The sequence below is a fragment of the Pelecanus crispus genome, chromosome 1 (assembly GCF_030463565.1).
Source record: "Pelecanus crispus isolate bPelCri1 chromosome 1, bPelCri1.pri, whole genome shotgun sequence".
Lineage (NCBI taxonomy): Eukaryota > Metazoa > Chordata > Aves > Pelecaniformes > Pelecanidae > Pelecanus > Pelecanus crispus.
In genome coordinates this window covers 219,817,559-219,845,295 of record NC_134643.1, presented here as the reverse complement: position 1 = coordinate 219,845,295, position 27,737 = coordinate 219,817,559, and the positions used below count along the sequence as shown (strand labels likewise).

At 38.1% G+C, this 27,737-nt stretch overlaps 1 protein-coding gene across 2 annotated transcripts in view; it reads left to right on the top strand.

Moving 5' to 3' along the window:
- DLG2 (discs large MAGUK scaffold protein 2) overlaps positions 1–27,737 on the top strand; it is a 677,470-nt gene that overhangs the window by 100,385 nt on the left and 549,348 nt on the right. For both annotated transcript variants that reach the window (XM_075727693.1, XM_075727696.1), the window contains exon 2: positions 4,108–4,269. In XM_075727693.1, the coding sequence (XP_075583808.1) occupies positions 4,108–4,269 (162 nt within the window). The remainder of the gene's footprint in view (positions 1–4,107; positions 4,270–27,737) is intronic.

Genomic DNA, 27,737 nt, shown 5'->3' with positions numbered 1-27,737 from the left:
TCACTTTTTTGCCTCTATGTCTCTTGCACAGGTCAGGGTGTCTTCTTGTAGGTCAAGATCCTCTTTAGAGGAGGATTCGCTGGCTGCTCTTATTTCACAGGATATTGTAGAGCCTCAAGACTCCTGTAACACACTTTCCTCCCTCCTTTTGCGGCCCTCCTATTGCAAGCAGAAGTAATGTGTGATGTATTGGAGTGTGGTCCAGCCAGAGTCATGTAGAGAAGAACAGGGATATGTGCTTCTGAATGGCAACTCCAGTAGGACCACATTCAGCAGCTTAGGACACAGGTCAATTTGAGTTGATCTAAAATGAAATGTTCTATTTGCATTTTCTGCAAAGAAAACCGATGGTAATGGCAAAAAAATACTGAAGACTTTTGTGGCCCAAAATCAAATGACAAATTCCCAACTATCTTAATTTACTGACAATCTGTCAAAGGTAGGTTGTAAGAACATCTGTATTCCCATGCCAGTGCAGTAGTTTGGCTATTGTAACTTGTGTTGTAACTTCCCATTTTCTTTTTTACTTTGTTTTTCTTGAGAGCTGGCTTTGTTGAAATTTAAGGCTTTTGACTATTACCTTCTGCTGGATTCATATCTTCAGTCCTGTTTAGCTGACAACTCTTTGCCAAACGCAGCCTTAGAAATAGACAGTACGATGCAAGGAGCAGTGATGCCGTAATAATCTCATATTGTAGAGAGAATGATCTCTTATAAAAAGGCACGTTCATATTAAAAATTCACAGCAGCGCACTCCACTCCCCCATTATAGGTAATTACAGAGGATTTTAAATATCTGATGCTAGTTGGCAGCGTACAATACCCTGTCAGCAGCAGGCACTGATTTGTAATTTAATTATCATAAGACATCCACCTGTTCTTTTGTCAAATGAAGAGTAGCATTTCCGTGCAATCATGCTTTTCCCTCCAGAAATTTGAATTAACCCTTAGAGAAAGCTCTGGTTTCTAGGGAACGGGGTAATTTCAAGGACATTTACAGGACCCCATCAGGACAGAGCAATGGAGACAAATGAGGCATTTGTGCAGGAGAGTCTTAATTCTGGTTTGGTATTTTCAGCCTTACCACTGGCTTTTTGCTGTGTCAAGCTGTTTTGGTTCACAGCTGAAAGCATTTCAGTGAAGAGATGCTGTGGGAGGAAAGATGTATGAAAATCAATGAATTTGGTGCTAAGAACATGAGGCAAACACATAACAGGATTGACCCAGAAATGCTCTAGGCTTGTACTTTGTGAAGAACCAGAAGGCTTGGCTTGGGGTGGGAGGGAGATAAAGGCGAATGGAAAAGTGGAAATCTGTCCTGTAAACCTTCCAGTTTATGGAACATAACATGGATATCATTGAATTTGTCATGGGAATGTGCAGTTATCGGATAAAATGATTCATTTTAATTATAAAGCATAGGTTTTCATGGGAAAGTCTACCAGTGGAGATCCACATATATGTTCTGCTTTTTGGGATCACAGGGCTCAGGGTGAACCAATTTCCTCTGGGCCTTGTCTCTCATTTGTGCAACAGCTACACTGCAGTGTGGTGATGGGGAAAGGAGTTACTGATGGTCAAAGAGATGTTCTCTCTTTAATGCCACCTTACCCTGCTTCTTGTGCTGTAAAGCTACATGAATGATCTGGACAGAATACTCTGTGTGTGTGTATATATATATAAAAAAAATAATATTTGTATCAGAAATAGTGTGGCCAGCAGGAGTAGGGAAATGATTGTCTCCCTGTACTTGGCACTGGTGAGGCCACACCTGGAATACTGTGTCCAGTTTTGGGCCCCTCACTACAAGAAAGACATTGAGGTGCTGGAGCATGTTCAGAGAAGGGCAACAAAGCTGGTGAAGGGTCTGGAGAACAGGGCTGATGAGGAGTGGCTGAGGGAACTGGGGTTGTTTAGCCTGGAGAAGAGGAGGCTGAGGGGAGACCTTATCGCTCTCTACAACTACCTGAAAGGAGGTTGTAGCGAGGGGGCTGTCAGTCTCTTCTGCCAAGCAACAAGTGATAGGACAAGAGGTAACAGCCTCAAATTGCACCAGGGGAGGTTTAAATTGGATACTAGGAAAAATTTCTTCACCAAAAGAGTTGTCAAGCATTGGCACAGGCTACCCAGGGAAGTGGTTGAATCCTCATCCCTGGAGGTATTTAAAAGACGTGTAGATGTGGCACTTAGGAACATGGTTTAGTGGTGGACTTGGCAATGTTAGGTTCACAGTTGGACTCAATGGTCTTAAAGGTCCTTTCCAACCTAAATGATTCTATGATTCTGTGTTTCTATGACAAAGTTTCTCATGGCTTCTGCCACTGCTGTCTTGTCTCTTTGGAAAGCTGTCGCTGGAGATTTTCATTTTACCATTTCCCGGGGAGATGTGATGACTCTGGTACTCTGCGGTTATTTCTCCTAATCACATTTTAGCAAATGACTCCCTTTAAAGAGGCTGCCTCTGAGTAGTGGTCTTTTTTGAAAGAGTACTCACTGGATTCAAAAAATAATTGATTGCTTGGGGCTCAAATTATCTGTGTGCCAAGCCTTAAATGTGACATTGGAGTTGGAGTTGGAGTACCATCTATTTGTCTGATGGCTTCTTGCCCAAATAATACTTGTCTGGTGCCAGTCATTTTACATATTCATTAATTATGTTATCTGAAAAGTGAATATGTGAAGACATATCCCAGAAAAGAGGAAAATAAATCATGTCACGTGTGTATTCTGAAAATAACTGGCAACTGCTGAAACATTTCCATACATGAGAGTGAAGGCAGGAATAAACTGGGATTATTTCCTTTGGAGGGATGAGTAAATGAAGTAACACCCTAGAGCTGAGCGGTCAAAGTGAAATGCAGGAGCAGCAGAGAGGTCTGCTTCGCAATGCCCTCATGAGCTTACCTGAACTTACAACTTCTTCTTTTTCTTATATGGCCATCCAAATAAGTCTTCATCTTTGATTTTGTCTGTTCTTTAGTCTTTGATTTTGCTCATTCCAGTATTTTAGCATATACCTGTCAGCTGAAAAGGGCATTACAATGGTGCTATCTGCCCCTCTCTGATTGCCAAAGACCCATGAACTCCCCTTCTGATTGACACCCCGCTCTCCTGCTCCCTGCTCTAATGTCTCAACGTCCCCCACCGCTGCGTCAGGCCACGTGAACTCGCATCCCCCACAGGACCTGCTCTGGAGTGCCCCCCCTCAAAATGGCGGGGCGGGGGGGTGTCACAGGTAACAGGCAGGGCTTTGGCAGCGGGGGGCTGCAGGCGCCTCCATGAGGAGAGGTCAGAGCTGCCCCGTGCCGCACACAGCCGGTTCCAGCCAGTTCCAGCCAGTTCTAGCCAGTTCCAGCCAGTTCCAGCTGGTTCCAGCCGGTTCTAGCCGGTTCCAGCCAGCTCCAGCCAGTTCCAGCTGGTTCCAGCCGGTTCCAGCCAGCTTCAGCTGGCTCCGATGGCCCCACCACAAGACCCAGCTGGGCCCGTCAGCCAGGTGGATGGTGCCTGTTTAAAAAGGATTCCAGCTAAAGGGCAGGTCTGGTCATTTAATTTAATCTTTAAGGTTATGTTCCTTGTTGTTACGAGCTTTGTTTTGGATCTCGGACAAGCTGCTTACCTTCTGTTGCCTCTGCGTGGAGTGGGGAGTTATAACACCTCACACCCTAATTAGTGTTCAGGGTAAGGAGAAAACTTTCCTGGAGAGTGATTTTCTGGCTGACTGTGGCTCTGTGGAAGCGCGTGTGTGCTCTTCAGTGTGGTGCTAAATGCAAAATGACTCAAATATGCAGAGAAAGGCCATAGGAGTGCAGTTCTTAATGTGGGGATGTGAAATATGAGCAGACACTACAGCTCAGCCAATTAACATGTCTTCTTTTTTTTTTTCATTATCAACCCTTACCAGTATGTCATCTCAGATGTCTATCTGATGGTGAAAGTTTTGTGTATCGGTGTGATAGTCATTTTCTCTCTTTGATGAAATGTCAAGGAAAAAAAAAAGTTATATTGTGTAATGTCTGATACTTTATCTGTTACCCCATATTTACATTAATACATGTGCATTGCCTCCTCAAAGCTTATCTGTTCTTCCTTGCTATCTTTTCTCTCTAGAAATACCGTTATCAAGATGAGGATGCTCCACATGATCATACTTTGCCTCGATTAACCCACGAAGTGAGAGGCCCAGAGCTTGTTCATGTGTCAGAGAAGAACCTGTCTCAAATAGAGAATGTCCATGGATATGTCTTACAGTCGCACATTTCTCCTTTGAAGGTAGGATCGATATTCACTGTGGCACTGGCCCTCAAATACAAGAAAACATGTAGCATGAAGCGCTTGGGGAAACTTATTTTGTTGAACGAACAGGCAAGCTTCTTTTTGAAAGGTATCACTGAAGATTGATTTTCCCGTGTTGAGTTTTGAAGGCTCGCTGTAGTGTAACAGGTGATGGTTTAGTTGGCGAAGCTTTGTGTTGATATGTGAGCTTTTTGCTTTGAGTGAGATTTTTTCTTGAGCAAAAATCATTCCTGGCAAATGAGTCTTTTTTCCTGTACATTGAAAAAGGAATAATGCAGGCTCTCGGCCTCAAAATCACCCTGATTTTGGAATAGCAGACTTCCCTTCCTGATTGTCCTTGTTCAGAAATTTAAAAAAATACTGTAAATGTAACCATCTGATGGAGTCCTGGTTTTTGCATCTCTCAAAAAGCTACATCAAAGTCATAACTTATGCCTGAAAAGGGAGCTCATTTGCCAGTATTCAGATCCTTACTGCTCAAGCACTTGCTGTTTTCTGTGGGTTTTGTTGTAATTCAGAGTGATGTAGAGACATCTCTCTGTTATCTAAGGCAACTATTTATGAAATATAGAAGGTTTTTCTGTATGTGTGTCTAGTGTCCTCTGATATACTTGGCTGGACAAAGTCTTTATCTTCATGATGAACCTGTATATTAACCAAAAAGAAATCAATTTCTTAAGATTACATTTGCTCTTAATAAGACTGCAATAGTTTGAAGATGTTCCTCTGGATTCTTTAATGAAAGGAGCACGGATGGAGTGATGAGCATGATGGTTTTCCTATTTTTGTTTTTTACTAGGCCTGGGAAGGGAAAAAAAAAGAATATTTTTTTACTAGAGGTGGTGATGTACTGGGTAATGGTTTTATTCAGGCAATTAACTAAGCAGCAAACAAGGCAGATGGGCTTTGCTCCTTCTGGTGCTCAAAGCCTGTGAAATGGGCATTGCTTGCCTAGCAGAGTGATTACAGTGGGGTTACAAGTGAAAGGAAATGTTTTTTATTAAAGATTAATGTGAATGCAGCTGGTGTTCACTGAGCCTTCGTGGAATAGCACGTGAATTAATCTTTGTCCTCTGCTCTTGTTGTTCCGGTGAGTAGTTTGTATGCCATTTGTCTTTTCATGTTTTAGCAGCTTTCCAGGTTGCTTACCTAACTTCTACTGCAGAAGCCAACAGTATCAAGCAGTGATATATCTTCCTATGCTGAAGTAGATCAACTTAGTTATTTGGAAGGGATTACCTCCATGTGGCCTCTGTGTAACCTCAGGGGACAATCACAGACAAAGCAATTTCTTGCCTGGAAGAGAAACATCCCTGCTCCTCTAAGGCTCCTTGAATATTAAGATTATAGTGGTGTTTCTTATTCATGAAAGTCAAAAATAGATATTGTGCTTCACAGATGGAGACTTTCAAGTAAGGCTGCATGATCCAAGCTGATAATGTAGCAACGATGATAAAAAGCTTATTGTGAAGTGAGGTGAAGGGTATCCCCAGACATCTACAGTTGCCTTAAAACAGCTCCCAGTCTAATTTGCTCTTGTAACAGGAGAAAGGTGTTTTCTGCTGCTGTTTTCTAAAGCAATGTGAGGAGAGGAGCTATATAGTATTTCCCTTGGAAATCAGTGTCTTCTGCAAGTTCTCTCCTCAGCCTGAGGATTTCTGTCTTTGACTCTGTCCCTTTCCCTTCTTTCCTTCAGATTCACAGTGTCTCATGGCTGCCAGTTAATCTAAATTAGGTAATTTGTCTCTTCAAATGGCTTTGAAGTTCCTGCTTTCTTTCTCCTGTAGTCTATGTCCTGTCTTTTAAGCTTCAGTAGAGAATTAGCTCAGGAGGCTGGAGTAAACCTTCTGCTAATGCTCATGGTACTGTGGTACCCTTCCTATCTGAAATGCCTACTTTCAATTCACTTTTACTTCTGGGAATTGACTGAAATCCCCGTTCAGAAGATTTTTGTCATGGTGAGCCCACATAGTTGAGAAATAGCATTCCAGACTCTCCAAAATACAATCAGAATTGGTTGTTGCCTTGAATTATAGAATTTCCATCCTACAGTCTGATATCATTAAGTATTCCATGCTCTTCTCGGTAACATTGTGTAAACACGGCTGCACCGAATAATGGTGAAATCTGAAGCATACTGCCTTTCAACCCACAGCATGCCTTCCTAGGGAAATGAAAAGTACTGGTTTTTAAAGATTTGCTGGATAAGTGTGCCTCCAATTTAAATATTTTGTTGCCTTGTGTGAGAGGTGGAACTGCTGGAATCCTGCTCTGAGGATATGTAACAAATGCTGAGGTCCGAATACAGCCTGTCAACTCTAGTCTTAGGAGTAAGAAGACACTGGCAATTGCAGTGGGATGAAGCTGTCAGGAAACTCCACCAAGAGCTCTTTGCACGGGAAAGGTTGACTTGTTCTGCCCCAGTTTTCTGAATACAGGTCAGAGCATTTGATGCCAAGGGAAAATGTGCGTAAATGAAAGTCACAAGTTTGCTCGTACCAAGAGGTGGATCACCTCACCTCCTGTATGTCACTAGGACAGTCTGTCTGACCAGCCTCCCAGCCAGCAAGCACATTGTGTGAGCAGGGGGTGGCTGGCAGGCTGAGTGGGGTTAAGCCACTGCCTGACTGCATTTCACTGCCTGAATTTCACTGTGGGGTCTGCAGCACCAGGGTGCACCCCTCGAAGAATTTTTGAGGCAGTCTTTTGTGTGTAGTGGCTGCAAAATGCCCTGATGATGGATGATTTGCCCAATATTTTTATCTTTGAAATAGTATCATAAAAGAAAAATGTTTGAGCATAAAAATAATCTAGTTAAGATGCTTTGGAACCACAGTGTTGTCCCAAGGCCAAGCCACGTATCCGTCAATCACAACACTTTCCTAATCGATTTGAGTTTGGCAGAAGAAAGAATTGCTTGTTTCCATACATTTGTGTTCATTTGGGAGGAAATCTGCAAAGACCATGCAGTCAGAAAACTACCTTTCAGGGTGGCTGATCCAGCCCCCACAACTGACCAGTACCTACAGCCATCTCTGGAAGCCATAGGTGTTACACCTTGTTTGTACAGGTAGACTGCTTGCTACCATCACCCTCCTGCCTGCGCTCCCAAGTTTCCAGTGAATGTCTCAGTGTGCATCCATGAGCCAGCTTGACAGCTTGAGCACAGACACATATCATTACAGTTACAAGTTTTGTGCATGGTTGAAGTTCAGGCAGAGAAACAAACCATGGGCCTGTCTATACCCCTCTGTACATCTCTAAGTAAATAATTCCAGGGATTCCTGAAAGAATTTCTAACCCTCAGGATGGAAGGATTCAGCCCATCTTTTTGAAGACATGTGTGATTCAAAATGCTTGACATGGTACTGTGTTGCATAGATGCATCTTTAATTTGATATCAAGTCGCTGTGTACAAATTGTTAAAGAACTTGGCTGTAATCTCATATTCCAGATTATGTGATTTGATGGAGTCCAGAAATATCCTAGTGGAGCTTGTAATTATTGGTTACTTCACAAAGTTTTATAAAGGGAATTTTCTTTAACAACCTTACACTAGTTTTGTGCACTGAATAATCAGAAATCTGGTCCTCAGCCACTCTGAAAATCTCTGTGAGACCCTCAGACACTGATGATGATAAATACTGTTTAAGAATGTGAATAGTTTTTCTGATATTGGCATGTCTTGTTGTCTTTCAAGTACCTAAAATCTAGTGTGCGCTAGCCAGCTATACTTCTTTTCAGAAGACAATAATAATACTGAGCACGAACAGCTGTGCTGAAAAATAGCCCCTCTTTTCACTGTTTTTACTTTTGTAACTTCAGATTTCTTGCATGAACTTTGCTTTTCCACTTTTCTGCTACTTTTCTTCCTGTAGCATTTCCTGTACACTCAATTCAGTTCTGGAAAATGGTTAGTTTTAGAAAGCTGCTAACTTCTGTTAGAATTTGATCTACTTATTACTGTGGAGAAGATTTCCAACAGCTTCAGCAACTTTGAATGTCAAACACTGAGGTTTTAAAGGAAGTTTTCAGTTACAGGGCTGTATTAACATTTGGAAAAATGCTGACATTCAAGAAGTTTTGTGAAAGAGAGAGTTGCCATATTAAGATGATAAATATTCTTTGCAACTTATGGAGGTGATGAAATTGTGTTTTATTATTCTGTTAAAGGAAAATGTATGTAATGTAATGAAAAAAAAATAGTTTAAAATAATTTTCTTGCACTTTCTGTCTTTTGACACTAGATGGTGCAGTAAGCTCAGAATCCTTTGCTCTGCAGCTATAAAGCTTCAGTGACAGGCTATGGAGGTTTTTCTTAAATGGCTTAGAAAATGCTAATTCATTAAAAACGCCTGGTTAGAAATTAGGTGCCTTCTGAAGCCCTGGTGTGTTGGGATATCTGAATACAGCACAATCGTACCTGAAATTCCGACATGCAAATTCTGTCTCTAAATTAAATGTGCCTTTCTTTCCCTTCCTCCTAGGAATAGAGCTAATCATTGTTCATTAAATGAACAATAACCCTGGCTTCTAAATTAAGCTTATTAGTATTATTGTGATGTTAGATTTCTTTTTTGGTTTAAGTATATTCCACTTGCTTTAGATAAGCTTAAAAATAAAAATCCATGTAAGTATCTTGCATCTCCTTCATTGCCTGAATATTTTAAATGTCAGGCTATTCCAACTACTATCTCCATTTCCTACATCAATGCAAGGTTTGAGTGTAAGCATCAATGGCAGTTGTTCAAAAACAAGTAGCCAGGTAAATTACTGTTATTATCTTAGCCTAGGATATTTTTAAACGAGGAAGTTGAGAAACCTCTTCTGTTGCCTCCTGTTTGATGGCCTCATTTTGTAAAAGGGAAGGAACCACTCTGGATATCCCTCCTTTTTTTTTTTTTTTCTGCCCCAGGTTGCTGTCCTGCAGCTCAGCAGGGCTGCTGACAGCTTATAGAAAGTCAGGACTGATGGAATGACTGTCCAGTGGAGAGAGGGGAAAAACCATCCCCACACGAAACAAATGGGCCATTCATTTGCTTGGCGGTCTCCAAAGTTAAGTTTATACATGAACTGACATTTTTACAAACTGCTTTTCAGAAGAAGGAGATTTGCTTCTCCCATCACCACAGCACATTGATTCCATTTGTTCTTTTTCCTTGATGATGGCAAAAGCCTACCTTACCCATTACTTGAGACTCTCTCTATCTAGTGGGGAAAACCTGTTTAGTTTCTGCTCTAAGCCAGATCTCTCTCCTTCCCAACTTCCATCTTCTGGTGAGTGTGTAAGATGTCCTTTGCGCTCCTATCATTCTTCTTTTTATCCACCTGGGTGCAAGAAGGTCATTCCTGGGAAGGCTCCTGGAATCTGGCACGCCCCCTTTGCTGTCTTTAATGAAACAGCTTTTTTTGTCATCTCCGAAGCCTCCCTTGTCCAAGTGTGAGTCAGACCTCACTACAGTGGTTGCTGGGCTTCTCTGACAAATTAACGAAGATGGGGAAAGAGGCTTTGAGGATGAGCCTGGATGATTAATTAATCTGTGAAAAATGTCTTAGCCTGAGCTTCCTGGAAACTGTCATAAAGAGTAATTTTTTGTGACTAAAAATGTAGATTAGGTGAGAGCTATTTATTTCACGAATTAACATTGACTTCAATAAAAATTGAGTTCTAAAGACAATTTGGATAAATAAGGTCAAAACATTCCATATTGATTTTTTTTCAGATGCAACAGTTCCATTTCTCAATTTGAAAAGTTTGGGACTACTTTTTTACTATTGAATTCTGTATAAAATACTAAGTCATGCACTGGTCACAGGTACTGTGGAAATAGCAAACTCCAAGACCCTCATGATGTTGCAGGGAACCGGATTTACACAGGAAAAGCTGGCTGCTGCAGCTTTCAGCATTACCATGCCTGATACTCCTGTGTAAATATAGTTCCTAGTGCTTTTGGGGGTCATCTAACCCCAAAAGAAATCCCATTTATTTTTTCAGAGCTGCTGAACATCCTTAATTCCTATTACTGGGGAAGAACCCTATGTTAGAGGTGAAGTTCAGATAGGGAAGAGAACAAGATAAGGCTGAATTTGTTTTAATTTCTATTGTTCAAGTGTGACAAACAGTTGAGGCTGTGCCGTAGCACAGGCTGTTCTTCCAGAGCAAAGATGCCGCATTTCAGAGGCTCTTAAGAGTCGTGGAGGACTGTGAGAGACTGATGCTTTGTTACATGTCAGGAACAGAAATCTGAAGTTTTCTCTGGCAGTTACAAAATTAATTGGGGTTATATAGAGGACATATTAATGTATGCATGGATATATTAGCAAGCCATCTAAAATTTAATCTTGCATCCTTTTCTTTGCTTACACTGACTACATTTCGTAAGTATAGCTAATCTGCATGAAGCATTTTTTAGCCCCAGGGTGGCTCAGCCCAGTAGCAATGATCTTAGAATAATACGTCTGATCTCTGCCCTGGTAGCTTCCTAGCTTTTGTGTTTTGGGGTTGTTATTTTTTTGTGTGTGTGTCTTTTTTTCCCCATCTCCTTTTTAATATGCAGTTACTGGCAAAGCCCCATACTGCAGTCTGTATCAGTGAATTCCACTGAATATTCAGTAGGTTGCTTCATTAAGATACAACACTTGTTACATGTTTAATCATGTACCGCTTTTCTCTTATCTCCTACTGTAACAGCAGATAAGCATATATCATAGATCTGTATCTGTGATCTATGTTTTTTAATATAAAAATGCAATTGGAGTAGAAAGAGACAAAGGAAACACACAAATCTGCCTATGCTTGTTCTTGCTATTAGAGAAGTGGCAAAAGTAGCTCTGAATTTTTATTTTATTTTGTTGTGTTTCAAGGCAAAATAAGCAGCTTATAAATTAGTATTCTGAAGACTATTTTGCATCTTCATTTCATATGGACAGGAATGCCTTTCATTTTTGTAATCCTTGTCTTACTCTGAAGAAAGTCCTAAAATGGTGCAAAATTTGAATGTTACAGTGAAGAACAGTTACTGATGAAGAACAGTTTTTGGGTTTTGCCATCATAGCTAAGTCTGTTGTTTTGTGTGCTTGATTTTTTTGCCTTGGATTTCTGATTGATGGCTTTCCACATGATTTATGGTGTTGCAGACAGTATCTTCTTATCTTTCTAGCTTCTGACAGAATTAAAAAGAAACCAAATAAAATTGCTTCTGTCAATGGGTAATTTAATTGGAGAAATCTCAGCAACTTAAGGTAAACCTCAGGCATTGCAATCCTTTATTTTTTGGCAATTTTGGCAATTTTTGGCAATGGTGGACAAAATGATGGACACAAGCAAAGCAAATTCTGACAGTATTTACCATTATATGTTGTTAGATTTGCCTGAAGAATAAAGACAGGAATTTTCAAAGGAATTTGAAAATATTTTCAGGCTATGGACACTGTTTACTGGCCTCCTAGGTCTTGAAGGTCTTTTCAAATGTTAATCTGAATCGCAGTTTCAGGAGACTTTCTCTGTTCTTGAAATACTGGGTGCTTTAGCCATTACTATTAATTAGCTGTTTTATCTTTTATTCTTTTCAGATAGTAGTAGATTTCTCCTTAAGGATAGTCTTATTCCTGAGTCTTATTTTTTTGAAAAAAAGTCTGATGTATTGCAAATATTTCTGGCCATGTGTCTCACTTATAATCAAGAAAATGAGAGATTCCAGGAATCCCTTTTCCTCCTTGTCTTTCTGTAATATTTTGCATAGTTACTCCTTGTTTCCCTGTCATTCATTGAGCTGTTTTTTCCTTGATGTATTGGCCGTATGAAATACTCATAGAATATAAAAAAAAAAAAAGAGAGAGAGATGTAGTATTATAAAGGTGGCATTTTTTCCAGGTGAAATAAATTAAATATATCCAATAAATCCATGGAATCACTACTAGATGCTACAGACATAACATTTGTATGTTCTCTTGATTCCTTTCTTCAAGTCCAGGAGTACAAGAATACCAGTGTATTTTGTAAAGTAGCTGTAATGATGTTTGCCACCTTTCCAAAGTGTTTTGTGACCTACTGATGAAAAGAGCAATAAAGCATCTTGGCATTATTAGTCAAACTGTAACAGGAGAGATTTCTCTCAGAGATGTCAGACAGGTTTAACACCAGTCGTTTCCCTAAGCTCGGTAGCTGAAATGCCCTTCTGTCAGACTTCAGCTACTGCTGACACTTGGGAATGTACTCTACATTTTAAATGAAGCATTAAACTGCTGTAATACCCTTTCACTGAGAGATATCCTGATAATTCACTCACTCAGTAGAAGACATATGCGTTTATACATCCAATGACGTGACACATCAAAAACGCTCTGGCTTTTGTCAGTATCAGGTGTAAAACAAAGTACAAAGCAGAAGTTTGCAGCTCCAGAAGCTCTGGATGGGTGCGGCCTCCAGCATAGAATCATAGAATCATTTAAGTTGGAAAAGGTATTTAAGAACATCGAGTCCAACCATTAACCCAACACTGCCAAGTCCACCACTAAACCATGTCCCTAAGCGCTACATCTACACATCTTTTAAATGCCTCCAGGGATGGGACTCCACCACTTCCCCAGGCAGCCTGTTCCAGTGCTTGACAACCCTTTCTGTAAAGAAGTTTTTCCTTATATTCAACCTAAACCTCCCCTGGTGCATTTTGGGGCCGTTTCCTCTTGTCCTATCACTTGTTGCTCGGGAGAAGAGACCGACACCATGAAAAGGATAGAATCTGTTTAGTCAGACCTTATGGAAGAATACCTTGGCAGCCTGACTAAGAATTGCTTAAGCTAATACACATTTTGTTTCCAAGTGCTTCCTTTTTAAACTCCTGTTTCTCATGGCTTTTATTTCATCTTGCTGTAATGTAGGTTTGTGGACTGTGGAGCTGTGAAAAAAACCAACAGAATATTCATATTTAAAAGAAAAAAAGATCTTTCTGAACTGACTATTTTTTCCAAACCTTTTCAACAATCTAGTCTAAATAAGAGTTTTAGAGTTTATTATTTTGAAACATCTTGGTATTGATAGCTAATTGAGAGTTCTCAGAAGGACTTTTAAATGGAAAACACTTTGCTATTTGGTTCCCTTCAACATATCTATTTCAGCAGATCATGTTAGTTGCTTTCTAATAATCTTTTAAAGGAAATATTGCTACTGAAGCTGATGCAATTGGGGGAAATGTCAAAAAATAGTCAGCAGGCTTGATGATTTGGGTGACTTTTATAAGATCTGTACCATTTACTAACAATTTCCCACAGTACTTTTTGCTGTCTTCTCCCTTCCCATGCTATTGTTTTTCTTTTTCGTGTTAATCAGTGTACCTTTTTCTTGTTACTTTTTCTAAATTCTGAATTGCTTTCAGGATCCATTCCTCTATTTCCCCTTTAGTTATTTTTTCCTTACTTTTCTGTTATCCATTCCTACACCTACACATGGATCTTGTTAATACTGCAAGCCACCCACATAGTACAAGTTTGTACCAGGTAGCTGTTAAAGTGTAATGATTGATGCCCTTCTTGTTCAAGACAATTGCACTCTTATTGATGATTTTTCTTTTTGGCTGCTTTGAGAGAATAGGAGACATGGTTCTCCCCGTCTCCTCTTTACTGTACATGATCTTTATGAATAGTTTGTGTTGATTTCTCTTACTGCTGGAAGGTGGGTTTTCTTCCCTGCAAGCAAAAGCAATATGAAATACACTTGAATGTTATCAAATCCAGTGGATCACAGTAGCCCACTGAAATGGCAGCACTCTGGGCAGCTTTTATTCTGCTAAGACTTACAGAAACTCTGAGCCACAGCAGATACAATTGATTTTTTTCAACCAACAGACTCAAGCACACCGAATTGCATCTGTTATCTTCCAAATGTGAACAGAACGTGTCTTTTACATGCGTAAGAACTGGAAATTAGCTTTTTAGGTTACAGTGTGTTCTGCAGAAAATGACCGCATTCTCAAAGAAAATGTACATAGTTGATTTTTTCAAAGCCTCCCTTCCACTACAGTTATAATAAACAACTGCCTATATTGCTGCATTGGATTTAATCAGCTCTTAGTAGCTCAAGTCTGTGTTTCCAAATAAAAAATTCATTAAACCTGATAATTGACTTAATAAAATTATTAAGTAATTGATAACATGACATTCAAAAGGCTGAAAAGAGTAATGGTGTTTTCAACAAATAAAGAAATTTGTACTTTGAAGTCAGTGTCACAAATTCTGTCTTTGATCAAGTAGATGAGCAAATGTCAAGCAGGGAAATAGAATTTTCAGTGACAGTACATAGCATGTGAGCATAAAGGCTTATATTATTTACTGGGAATTGGCCAAAATAGCTCAAAGTTAACAACTTAACACTCCAGGAGTGTTAATGTCATCAACCAACTTCTGAAGATCACACTTGCATCTGATTTCACATTCAAATTGCTGCTGTTTCCTCTTTAGAAGTTGTTAGGCAGTTGGTTTCCCTTACTATTTTGCAACAAATACGCAAACTGAGCAGATCTGAACTGAATTAGAGGTTTCAGCTGAAAATGGGTTATTTTCCTAATTACTATATTCATAATTTTATTGCTGTTTTTAAAAGGCATTATTTTTTTCGGTGTCTTGGAGATTTGGTATTTACTTAAGGTAAATGGGAATGAGTACAGTAAAGTGCAGACAAGGGTGTTTCTGCATTGCTTATACCTTAGTATAGCTGTAATGTCAGAGAATGTCTGAAAAACTGGCTTAAGCAACCTCAGTTAAAATACCCAAGACAGGTTTCCATTTCTGAAAGTGCTATTTACCTACACTCTCCTAGAGATACTGGGATTAGTGAATTTTAATCCTGTCTCTATTTTGGAGTGTAAACTAGGCCACAAGGACTACTAAACACTTGTACCTCAAAGACTAATAAAAAAATAGAGCTGCATATATAGAGTAAGACAACAATCAACCAGGCAGAGCATCACGTCAGTATTTATGTTTCTAAACAGTAGAAAAAAAGTGTTGAGCAAAGCAATAGAGCATCAGTATGTCAGCCTATTTTTGTTATTAGAAAAGTGAAGTGTTAAGATTCCTTTGGAAAACTTAATTTGCTTCCCGTATTCTCTTTCAGCACTTCACTTAACTGGGAATTTCCACATTTATGCCTTTGGAGGATTGTGCATGCCTGTGCTTAGGGGCCGTGTCTTCCTCTTTTGGAGAGCTACACAGCCAAACTCCTTCCACAGTGTAGCTGCAGAGAAGCGGTATAGATACGTTTCCCAGTACAGATTTATCTTTCAGACTAGAATGACTGAGAAACTCTACATAGTCAGCTGGGCTATAGAGCCATCGGAAACATACATCTATGGCTTTCCATAACTTTTCATATACTGACTTTATCACCACACCTTTTCTTCTCATACTTTCTTGCCGAAGTGGAATGACTCAGCAGCTGAGTTCCTATGCCAGGTCTTTATCTCAGACCAGGGGGGATCTGAGCCAGTTTGGAGCTACATGAAATGCAGCGGGGTAGAGAAACAGGCCGAGGAAAATGCAATCTGGGCTTTGTCCCATTGCTCTTTTCCTGTCTCACTCCCACTGTCTCTGAAAGTTTTTTTCATTTCTTGCTTCCAGTACAAGGTTTCTGTAGGAAAATATATTTCACAAATAGTTGTGTGTGAGGCAACATGAGCATGGAGGTTGGCAGTCAGTGGCTGAAGTGCACATAGGTACCTGCAGCTGGGAGGAATGAGGCACAAACTGTTAAAATGATAAAGGAGATATCTGAAAATATTTTAGAGCTCACATTTTGCTACCTGGCAGCCTGATTTGACTTTGTAATTCTTTAACTGCTCACACCCAGACCATTGACTTGTCTGCAATGATATTTAAACATATTTCTTTTGACAGTATGGTAATATTAGGGGTGAATAAACTAGAGTATCTGCCATAAACCTGGTATCACAGTATGCATAGAGGTCATCTCACCTTTTCTGTTTTTTAACTCAGTTATAGCTATCTTAATACAGATAATTCTGGCAATTGGAATCCAGGTTTTACTCAAGTTATTCAATTAATCTGAAATTGCTTGTAATATAGTGCCATAATTGTAGCAGAGGCATCACTGGAAGATGGTAAGTAGGTGAGATACTAATTAAATTTTTCTGAACTTCAGTAATTTAATATTCAAAGGAGGCTGAGCCCATATAGTAGCTGCTCATTGCGTTGCCACTAGGGATTACAGAGGAAGAAACCTTAACAAAAATAGTAGCCTCCAAATGATGCTTGCTGGACTTGTCTGACTGAAATTTGGGGGGTGTTAGTATTGCTCCAGCATTCTAGATACAAACATGGTGGGTCACATCCGTCTGTGGGTGAACTCTCCGCAGACTTCAGTAAGATCATGTGTGGGTGGATAAGTACAAAATTTTCCCAAACACTGCGAAACCCGGGGATGACAGTTATGTTTATATATAATCTTGAAAAGCTGTATTCTTTTATATTCGGGCTTTTGGGAAAAGTAGGTTTCAGCCTAATATAAGCAGGAATAGAGCTCCCTTTGATTTTTAAAGAACTGTAAGCCACAAACTCTTTTAAATTCCTTTTGAGAATCTCATCTGATAATAAAATGAGAAGTGTGGGAGAGGATGAAATTCATTTGTTCTTGGAGTCACCCTCCTGTAACACAACTCAGATCGTCTTATCTTTGCTACATCAAGATTATTGACCAGGTTATTAGTGCAGTCCTTCCAGGCCCCTGAATACATCAAAGCAAATATTCCACTGCCCTTCTCATTATAGCTATCAGTAATGATCTAAGCAAGACTGGTCCAGAGATTCCTCCCTAGGTGCATATTCTTTCCAAGCATCTTAATTCAATCTGAATGATGATGATGATAATTTAGGTTATAGTATCACTCAGGGGCTATGATTGTAGTGCAGGGTTCCATTGTGCTAAGCACTATACAGACAAGGAAAAGCTTAAATGTTGTGATACCATGGAGTTGCCCAGGCTAAAACCAATACAAGGGAGCAGAAATTAATAGGAATCCCTGTGTATATTCAAATTTTATCTACTAATCTATCTACTAAAATCAAATTATATCTATTTTTTAACTATTGTATAATTCCTTTGTAATTTCTTTAGCTGGAGATGTTCATATCTCAAGGCTGAATTATAGGCCAGTGCTATCTTATTACATTTATTGGCTTTTTCCCATTAGCACTGTGCTGATGCTTTGCATCTTGCTGAGTGAGAAACACACAGACAAATATACACATTTTGAAAAAAAAAAAACCCAACCCTTGGTGTTAATTGAAAATGGTTCTGGGAATAGAGTCCCTTTTTAACTCAAGAGACATAAATAGTAAGAATTTGCCATGATTTCCCAATTTAGAAATTAACCCCCTAACTAACATATCACCACTTACTTAATGTGTTAATTAATTAATGTCCTTGATTTAATTCTGCACGTGTTGAACCTAGTTGATGAGTGTTACTATACTTTCAATTAGATGGGTTTTTCAACATCATTTTCATCATAATGGTTAGTATAAATTAGTTTTCTTAATTATGGTAGGGTCAATGGTTCGTTAAGAAGCTTGAGATATAGCATAACAGTGTTTGGCACATCCTCGTGGGGACCCTTTGTTTGCAGGGACACCCATCTCCACCTCTCCTCACAAACCCTTTCTGCTGCTGTTTGTTGGCTCACTAGGTATGATATTGAAGACCTATGATAGGTAGAGGGTCTAATCCAAATTCTCCATAATATTATTTATTAGAGCATTATGGTTATTACTTAGTAATGGGTTTAGTGTTCTGACACTGCCTTCTGGGAGCTCTGCTAGAGGGCACCCTGGGGTACTTTAATTCTGTTCTCTAGTAATGTCTTGGGGGCTGCAGCAGCATTTGAACCTGTGATAAGATCTTATTAAGAAAAAATAAGTTAATGGTTTGCTATATAAAATGAAAAAACATTAGGGCAACACTTTATGTAAAGTCAAAATGCAGAATTTTCAAAAAGTCCTTATACTCCGCAAATGTTTTCTCTTCCCCCAGAATTGCCTGGTTGCTTAGGCAGGCAGTGTCTTTCCTGGCTTCCCTTTCCCTGTGAGATGTGTGGTCTTCTGAATGACTGCTTTGACATCCGTTTGACTGTTGGGAAGGAGGGAAGAAGATTCACTTGCTGAGGGACATGGTGGTAGAGGCTACCCAGCCAGCTGCATCTTGTGGCCGAGTCTGGGGCAAGAATAAGTATTTGAGGAAAAATTAAAAAGATGGCAAAGAAAGGAAATAATATTCTTCATGTTTTCAATCCCACCCCCACCCCCAACTTAACCTTTCTATGCCCTGCACCTACCCTGCAGCTCACACTTCACACTCTTTTTGCAAATATTACACCATAAATAAAGGTGGAGAAAGTGCTGAGGGCATTGAATAATGGTGTTTTGCATTACTAACATTTCTAAAGGACTAATTAGTGTTAGGTGCAGTGCCAGACCATGTTGACCCTGTATATTTATGCTGTATTTAATCCAGTCTCATCTGTTTTTCTGAAGTGTTAAGGTCATAGAGTAGGAATCTACCACCCACTTGTCCTCATTGTCTTTGCTTAGCCTTGAACTATCCGTGCCAGTGGCTCTTCTGCAGCTTTCGGAGGGTTGCAGGGGTCCAAACCACTCTCCTCAGAGCTCCCAGGACTGTGGTTTTGCATCAGGGACAAAACGTGGTCCTAGAAGCAAACAACTGTATCTGCTTGGCACAGTCTGTTTTCCAGAGATACAAGTAAATTTGCAGTAGGGGTAATTTAACTCTAGGGTTTTAAGAGTTGGTGGTATTGTATATTTGCAAAAGAAAAAAAGTTGACAAAAATCTTTCTCTCTTAGAGGTAGCGTTAATTGTATAGAATAAGATGGCTGATGGGTAGTTAATAAAAATGTGCAGCATCACAGCTGTTTCATTCAGAGAACTGGATGGCAGCAAATGTTTATCTGTCTTTTAAGAAACACTAGGGATGATCCTGGGAATTACACGTCAGCAAATCTGTGCCAGATACTTTTAATGAGGTAAATATAATGGGACTGGAACAAACAGGAATAGCTTCTGTAAAGGAAAAACAGGTTTCTTTTAACTTAATGGAATCTCTGATAGTGTCAGTAAATTAGTAATAAGTGGAAAAGAGGCTGAAGTCATTCATTTGTACTTACTAAATAACTTCGACAAAGTACCATCACTCTAAGCCACTAAGAAAAGAAAATATTTCTGAAAATAAAATACTAAGGAAGGTTAGAATCTGACTAATCAGAACAATTGAGAGAAATTAATGGACTATTTGCAATATAGCAAAAGGGAAGCTAAGGTTATTCTAAGACAACCTGGACCAGGGAAAGTCTATCCCCATTTTGAAATTTGTCTGAGACTGGGCTATAGAAATACTGTAATAGAAATATTGTAATTATTTATGAAGGAAATAACTAGACAGGCACAGGGCACTTTGCAGATGGCATACAATTATTCTGGATAGTGAAAACAAGACAAAGCCGCAAGGCATTTCAGATGAATTAAACAGATCTGGAAGAATAGGCAGATGATAAAATGTAATTTTGAAAAATATGCATATCTACAATGGAAAAGGAAATATAAATTACTCATACATACTTAATTAACTGAATGTTTTAGAGATGGCTTATAGCTTTGTGGACAGATCAGTAGTGACTGAATCCACTAAGAAAAATGTTTACAAATTAATAGCAAAAATAAGAGCTGCAATATTGAAAACATTCTCATGCCATAAGGAATTTTATATTATAAAGCTTTTAGAAATGGAAAAAGAAGAAAAGGAAATACACAGATTTCAATGGGAAAAGCAAAAGGGATTTTTTTTTAATGTTTTCTGAGCAAAATACTGCATTAGGCCATGATGCTGATTTTTGTCCCCTTCTCTGATTGTCTTCCCCTTTGGTCATTTTCAATCAAATCTGAAAGAGGTTAGTCTTTGAAAAGAAATTCCTATGACTTCCATAAAAAGAGGTAACGAAATAGAGGAAAGATATAGCATGAACTCATTTGGGTTTAGATACCAGTGAATCTATCCAGCTAAGTATGAGAGGTGGCAAAGTGAGAGAGAAAGAGAGAAAATGTGACATTTCCACCACAGCAGAAGCTTCTATTAGGCTAACACCTTATTAGACATTGGAATTTAACCACACAACTCAAAGCCATAGGAAGGGAGGCCTTGTTTATTCTGCTGCTCATGGGTCTATTTATTTGAAATCTGGAAATATTTCATGAGAGGACATGAAAAATCAGGACCTTTCAGATAGGAGATAAAAAAAGTCAGAATGTATGAATCATATGCAACTGTACAAATGCATAGGCAATTATATTTTAGTAAGGTTTTCAGTTAAGCTGTAGAGTACAATGCATGTTGTTTTCCCATAGGTGTCTCTGATAAAACAGGTCTCTGTTTAATAGGACGTAATAACCTGTCATATATATAATGTTTTCAAGGTTGTGCAGATTGGAAACTCCAGAAACCTGCTAGCTCAGTGGTAATTTCTGGAATCTGCAGGAGGAAAAACAAACAGCTGCAGTGTTTAAAATTCCTTCTTAAGAGGTGAATTAGGCACGCTAAACTGTGAGATGGGCTTAAAAGTTGCAAGTTGTTTAAAAATAATGAAGATTTTCTTTTATTTATTTTATTTTTCATTCCTGGACTCAAAGGTCTTATGGTAACTGAAACTATGAGAATATGTTACTCTGTAAAAGGACAGATTTTCCCATAATTACATGCCTACGGTTTACCAGACTCTCAAAAAAATGAATATTGGCACCAGTGAGAGTAAGGTCTTAAATGCTTCATAGAAGGAAAACACGATGTATTGTTTTCAATTCTTTACAATTCACTCATACATAAGAACCTTCACTGGTATTTTATGATGTTTTTATACCACAGATATATGCTCATTGTATGTATAATCAAAATAGTGTTATGTGTGTGTATCACGTGAAACTTTACTTGTGGATTTTATGATGTATTTTTATCATGCTCTTGACAAAACTTTAACATTTTTCTAACAAATAGATCATTGAGAAGGAATTGCATTTGGAACATTCCTGTTACCTTTCTGCATCAGTGACTGATGAGATCATACAGGAATTGAGAGAAACAAAACATATTTGAGTGAAAGTAGTCTGGTTGCCTACTGATTTCATTTAGTAAAAGCTGCTGATAATCATCTTGTTAAGTTCAGTGTAGACTTCAAAGCCCTAAATAAATGGAAGGAGCAATTTTCTGATGTCATGTTAGCGGTTGCACAAGGTAATGCACAACTTCACTTGCTCTGGAGTTACCACTATAGAGCAAATAAAATTATAAAGTTTTTCCATTAGTTTACTAGTCTCAAGAAAGCCAACCAAACAAAAAAAGCTGACCCTACGACAGTGATATCTTTTTGTGGGTTTTGCTCTACAGTTTGACACTTTAATCTTGTTCTAGAAGCAGTCTGCTGAAATTAATAAATATTTTGTGATCCTTCTGAAATATTTAAGGATTTGTATCATGTTTATGGAGAAAACCAGATTCCTTCTTCATGGTTTTAAGTGACATAGCTGCAACAAAACTATACTTTTCAGTACAAAAAAAGTCCACATGTGCATATTTATTGTCAGAAATGATAGCTTAAAGTTAAAATCTAAGTACATAGAGTGTTTACCATGAGTATAGATGGCGACATTTTTAATAGTAAATTTGTCACAAAAAACTGTTGCAGTCTTACCTTAAAACTCTCTGCTGTTTCAAGTCAAAGTCAACAAATAATTTCATCTGGAGGAAGGAGAAGGAAAAAATTAGAAATAACAGTGGTTTGTATTGAAATTTTTAATGTAAGTTTTGTTTTGGAAAAGTCAAAACATTTTATTTCAAAGCTGCAAAATAATTTTGGACTTGCCTTTTTAAACTGGCATTCCAAAATGGAACAAAATATTCAAAAGTAAATGTAGCAAAAGAAATAATGTTCCCCCTTCCAGATAAGAACTTTTCTATTGGACTGAATGAAAAATTTCAGGTCTACCCGACCTGATTTCTATCTTTGTTTGGTGATTGAATGAGTAAACCATTATTTGAACACATTTATGGGGAATACGTGACAAAATATGTGTGGACTTTCGGACAACACATGCAGCAAACCTTTTAGTGTTGAACCTTTATTTTGATTTATGAAGATATAGAATAAAAGTTACTTTCATACCTTAACTACAAACAATTTCCACACTGAGTACTGTGAACTCTAGAAGAGTAAACTTTTAGTGTATGCAAGGAACCATCTATGGCTGACTTTGGCAAAACATGCAGTTTTGCCACATAAATACTGCATTCCCATTCTGCTCTTGGAAGGATATGTTCAGTTATTTGCCAAATGTTCATGAGACACACCCCCCTCAAAAAAAAAAAAACAAAACCGAAAGACACTCACTTACCATCTTGTCACTGAGGTTTAAACCTGGCTTAAACGCGTTTCAACTGTTTAATGTTGCATATCTATGAGGCTTTTTAAGAATAAGTCATCATGTGTCCTTCCAGCACCATGCTCCAAAGCACAAGGAGAATATGGCTTGGAAGGGAGAGATGAAAGGTGCCATTTCTGGCTTTCTGTACAGCTTCTATACAGTTTTAAATTGTTATGGCTCAATTTTTCAGTCTTTAAGTTTTCCAGCTGAGGTATCTGATGTGCTGACAGCCAGCTCTGAGGTCAGGGTGATATGCGCTCAGGCAGTAGGAAGGCTGGGTTAAAAAGTCCCTAATGGATATCACATATGGTGTAGTCCACTGTAGCTTGAATCCAAATCTTGGAATAACCAATTCATAGTTCTGTGCTCCTCTGCTATGCTGCAATCTTGGGCTACAGTCCTTCCCTCTCTTCCCCCACCCACCCCTCAGCAAAATGAAAAAAGGCAGGGTTTAAATTATCTCAGACAAGCTTTCTAAGATCCAGTCTTCTGTGAATAATACTTGGTTCTACTTACAGTACTATATAAATTAAGACTTCTTATATTATATTTATATTTAGAGTCAAAGGAAATGACAAACTTTTTCTTTTTACATTAATAACATACCTAGTAATTAATTACAGAGGATGTAGAGATTATACTCTGACAAGTACTTTATAAAATGTCATTCATAAACTATTTGTCTGTCACCCTTTTTATAGACTTTATCTTTCTAAATAATTTGTTAAAAAAAAATAATCCCCTGTATATGATAATAATTATACATGCCTGATCTGTCATGACATTTTGAATTAACCACAGCAGGGAAAAAATTGAGAATCAACCAGAGAAAATGTAACTCTTGTCAATTATGAGCAAGTCTTTTTGGAATGGTGAAAAAAAGATGGTCAAATAACAAGTGATGAAAGCATCAAATCCAAAGTGTTTAGTATTGTACTCTGTTTTAACTGTGTGCATGCATGACTGTTATTGGGCATATCTATATTTTGGCAGAAGTCCTGATTAATGTCAATGGGGAGTTCAGCCTAAATGCCGTGTTATTGTCCATTACTTGGAATATTGTCAAAATTGCATAAACAATGTGCCTTTTTAAGTAGGCACCTGGTGTAAAATACAGTTTCAAAGGGCATTTTACTGATGTGTTTTAGATGAAAAAAACATTTATGGAACAAGAGACTGAACTGTATGTGTAGTGTGTTTTAGTTTAGCTACCTTTCATTTTATATAGATAGGAGAGGAAAAGGTTTGAAACTGGGCTCTCCTGTTGGAAAAGCTTTGGAGGATTCCAGTTAAGGGCCTTTTTTAAGATTTTCTTTATATGAATCATTTGGAAAGGGATGAAGCATATTCTACTGTTTCAGCTGTGATTTTGTAAGCATTCTGCTCAAGCAGCATCCTGTGTTATGTATATGACATTGCATATAACTTATTAAGAATTTCTAATGTATCATAATTTTCAACTGAATGCACAATTTGATTTCCATCTTTCTGACAGAGATCCCTTCATTTGTTCAAAACTTTCTATCTTATTTAACTTCCTTAGGAAGACTGAAAAGCAGTTGACAGTCATATTTATATATGTGTGAATGTATATGTATTATATAATATGTTTGCAAAGACGACTAAAAATCTTATTTTTTTAAAAAAAATGAAGGGCTATATATGTTTCTTAACTTCAGTCTTTTAAAATAATCCAGATTTTTCTCCTCATTACAGTGCAGCGTGTGCTTCCTTTGGCTAAAACAGCTAGGCAAGTTTCTTTAGAGAGATACTTAGCATATTTTAACACAATAACTACTGTAAGGTAGAAAGGAAGGTAACGGGTAATACCTATAAGGTGCAGAGGCGGGTAGAAGTGTCTTAAAAAACTGAACAAACAGTAGATAAAATAAAAAGGCATTAGGACTGGAACAAATGGGGAAATTGTAATAAATACTGGGGAGAGGATGAATAAATTATTATGAAGATAAAGTAAGATATGAGGAAGACAAATGAGAAAACCAGAAGGAATGAAGAAGTTGTATTGTAACAGCTCAGTGCTACCAGTTTTAGTTCTGTCCTTCTTTAGTCTTTCCTTCAAAAGCCTATTTCTAATATAGTTTTGATTTTGGGACCTAAATGGGGAAAAGCGTATATTTCAGATCAAACTCTAAAATAGTGTGAAGCAAAAAGGAAGTTAGTTGTACAATTCCAGCTGAAACACATCTTCATAATTCTCTTTTCCTTTCTTTTGGGGCAGTATTTAGTGTTTATATTTAGTATTTCATGCAGTATAATCGTGAGGGCTACTCACAGTTCATCAGTGAGTTACACTCATGTATGCTTTTGCAGTAATGGGGCTTCTGGTTTCAGGTTGTACAGGGGAGCACCACATCCTTATTCCTGCAAACAATATTAACTGATTATTAGCTATCAAAAAGGTTAATGATCTATCATATCTCTGAATGTTGCGGTAGGTTAGTTTACCATCAAAAAGTTTCATAAATTCCAGAACGTGGTGAAAGACCATATAATTTGTTTTCTGTATCAGCTCCCAAAGAAAATCCTTCCTTGGTTGTATACCTGCAACGTTCCTGTTCAACTAGTGGAGTCCAAATGATCTTGCATAGGGATTTATTTGAAATTTATGCCAGTCCTTTGATTCCTTCACCTAGGACATTGTATTGTGGTAACTTGTTCATAGGTATTAGTCTCTTGGGTATTCTAGGTTAAATTTGTTGGGGAAAGTGAAGTAGACAAGAGATGCTCTAGATTACAATAGCAGAAGAATGGGAGGAAGAGTCACCAAATGCGAATTATAAGTTCAAGAAATAATAAATATATTGAATAACTACATTGATTCATTTTGCAAACTACTGCCCTATATACTATACCTAAGTTTTTTCAAAAAAAATACATCAGGAATAAGACTCTAGCTTTGGATGTTCAGAAGAGTTTAGCTGCTCTCTTTAAAAGTGAATTAGATTGAACCACAGTAAAAGCGTTCTCCTAACTGCTAAGTTAGCTAAATCTTGGATGCATAAATTTATGGACACTTAACAAAACCATAAACTAGAAAACACACTTTCTGGCTGACTACAGGTGGCCATTAAAATGAATATGTTATGTATCAGCTAATCATAACACTTGATGCTAAGAATATTTTAAAAATACAAAAGTTGATCTCTCAATATCCCTGTGTCTAATCCCCTAAGTCTAATGACACCCTTCTACTGGTGAAATGGGAAACTGGAACAGGCACAGAGATTAAGTGATTGGGTAATGTTCATGGTGAAAACAGGATAAAGAACCGAGTTTTCTAACTTCTTGACCACACCTTGGCTGGCCATTACACTGTATATAGCGGGCCATACAAATAGTACACAGATTTGAAAATAGCACCATACACAAAGGTTATCCTCTAGCACAATCATATTAGAATAATGACTACAACCTTCGATTAGGGTGAATCCATTCTTCCCCCTTCAGAGCAGAGGGAGCGTCAAGCACATTAAAAAGCTCATTGATTAGATGTCTCTGAGACACATGCTGCTGGGGGATATACAAACCTCAGTGAAGGATTCCTCTCTGTTGGAACAACTGGTTTTAAATTATGGTATATTTAATATAGAAGTTTATTATGAAAAGCATATTTCCAATTCTAGTGTCATTGTATGTTGTCATTTAATGATTAAACCCCGAATTTTTTCTTAGTGTTGTCTGTTTCCCCTGTGAAAGAACTACTGATGCAGCATATCCAGATTAAGATCGATTAACAATTCTGTGAATTTTGCCCAGCAGCTATAATCGTTGGTTGCCTTAGCAACTTGGTAGATTAAATCATAAGCTAAAATCCAGAGGGTTCAATTAAAAATTCTTGTTGAAATTCAAATTCTTTTCAGGGTGAAATGACCACTGATTCAATATGCACTTGAGAATTGTCAGAGTTGGCTCCTTTTTCTTTAGTGTCATTTATTACAAATGAAACATAAATCTGATATAATATTCAGGAAATACGTATTGCAATTTACCTTTGATGCTGATGCACTAGGAATAATGAAGCTTTGTGGTTTTGTTACGTAGCAAGGCACAGGCTAAACTTTATCCTGCTGAAAGAAGAATCTGATTTATCATATTCACTAGGCTATTTTTCCTGTATTTGATACTGACCTGAATTTATGCTAGCATTGATCCTACACATAATTTAAGAAGCACTATTTGTTCATGCACTTTTGATTTATTATGCTAGGGCCTTAATTCTGAAATGTGCTCCTAAAGGACTTTGGTTTGTTGAATGTTGAAACTCTCCACTGTCCAGTTTGTGGCTGCAGAGCAGAGCCAAGGTTCTCTGTTCAGCACCTCCAGGTCCAGTTTGGATGTTTTCAGTAATTCCTGGCTAAATACCGGGGCCTGTTCACCTCCTTTAGACCATACTGATCTTTCTGATAATGATTTTCTTGTGACTGTATTGTCTTTCAGCTCTTCTAGCTCTTTTTCTACTGTCCTGATGACCATTTATTTGGATAGATGCACTTTTCCCACAATGCTATTGAGGGAAGTCTTGTTTATTGTCCATCAGCTTTTCTCAGAAATGTCTTTGCCTCATAAAATGACCTCCAGGTATTCCAATATGGTGCCAAAAAGTATCAATGCCAAGCCATTATCATGTTGATGCTAACCTAGCACAACTCTTGCCTTTGTTCTCCCCCTTGCACATAAAGGAGAGAGATATTAGTAGATTAGTACATTCTATCTTCACTTGCCCTAATGAAAAGTTTTCTTCTCTACTTGTCTTCCATTGCTGTGTCCTGGGTCTCACCGAAGACAGACTATCTGTTCAGACACTAAACATATTCTACCCCATGCAAGGGAATTCAGAACCCATTTTAAGCAATATTTTGTGTTACTTTAATCCTCCTTAAAGATTTAGCACCTTTTTCCTCAATATATAGCACTGACCTTCTTTATAGACAAA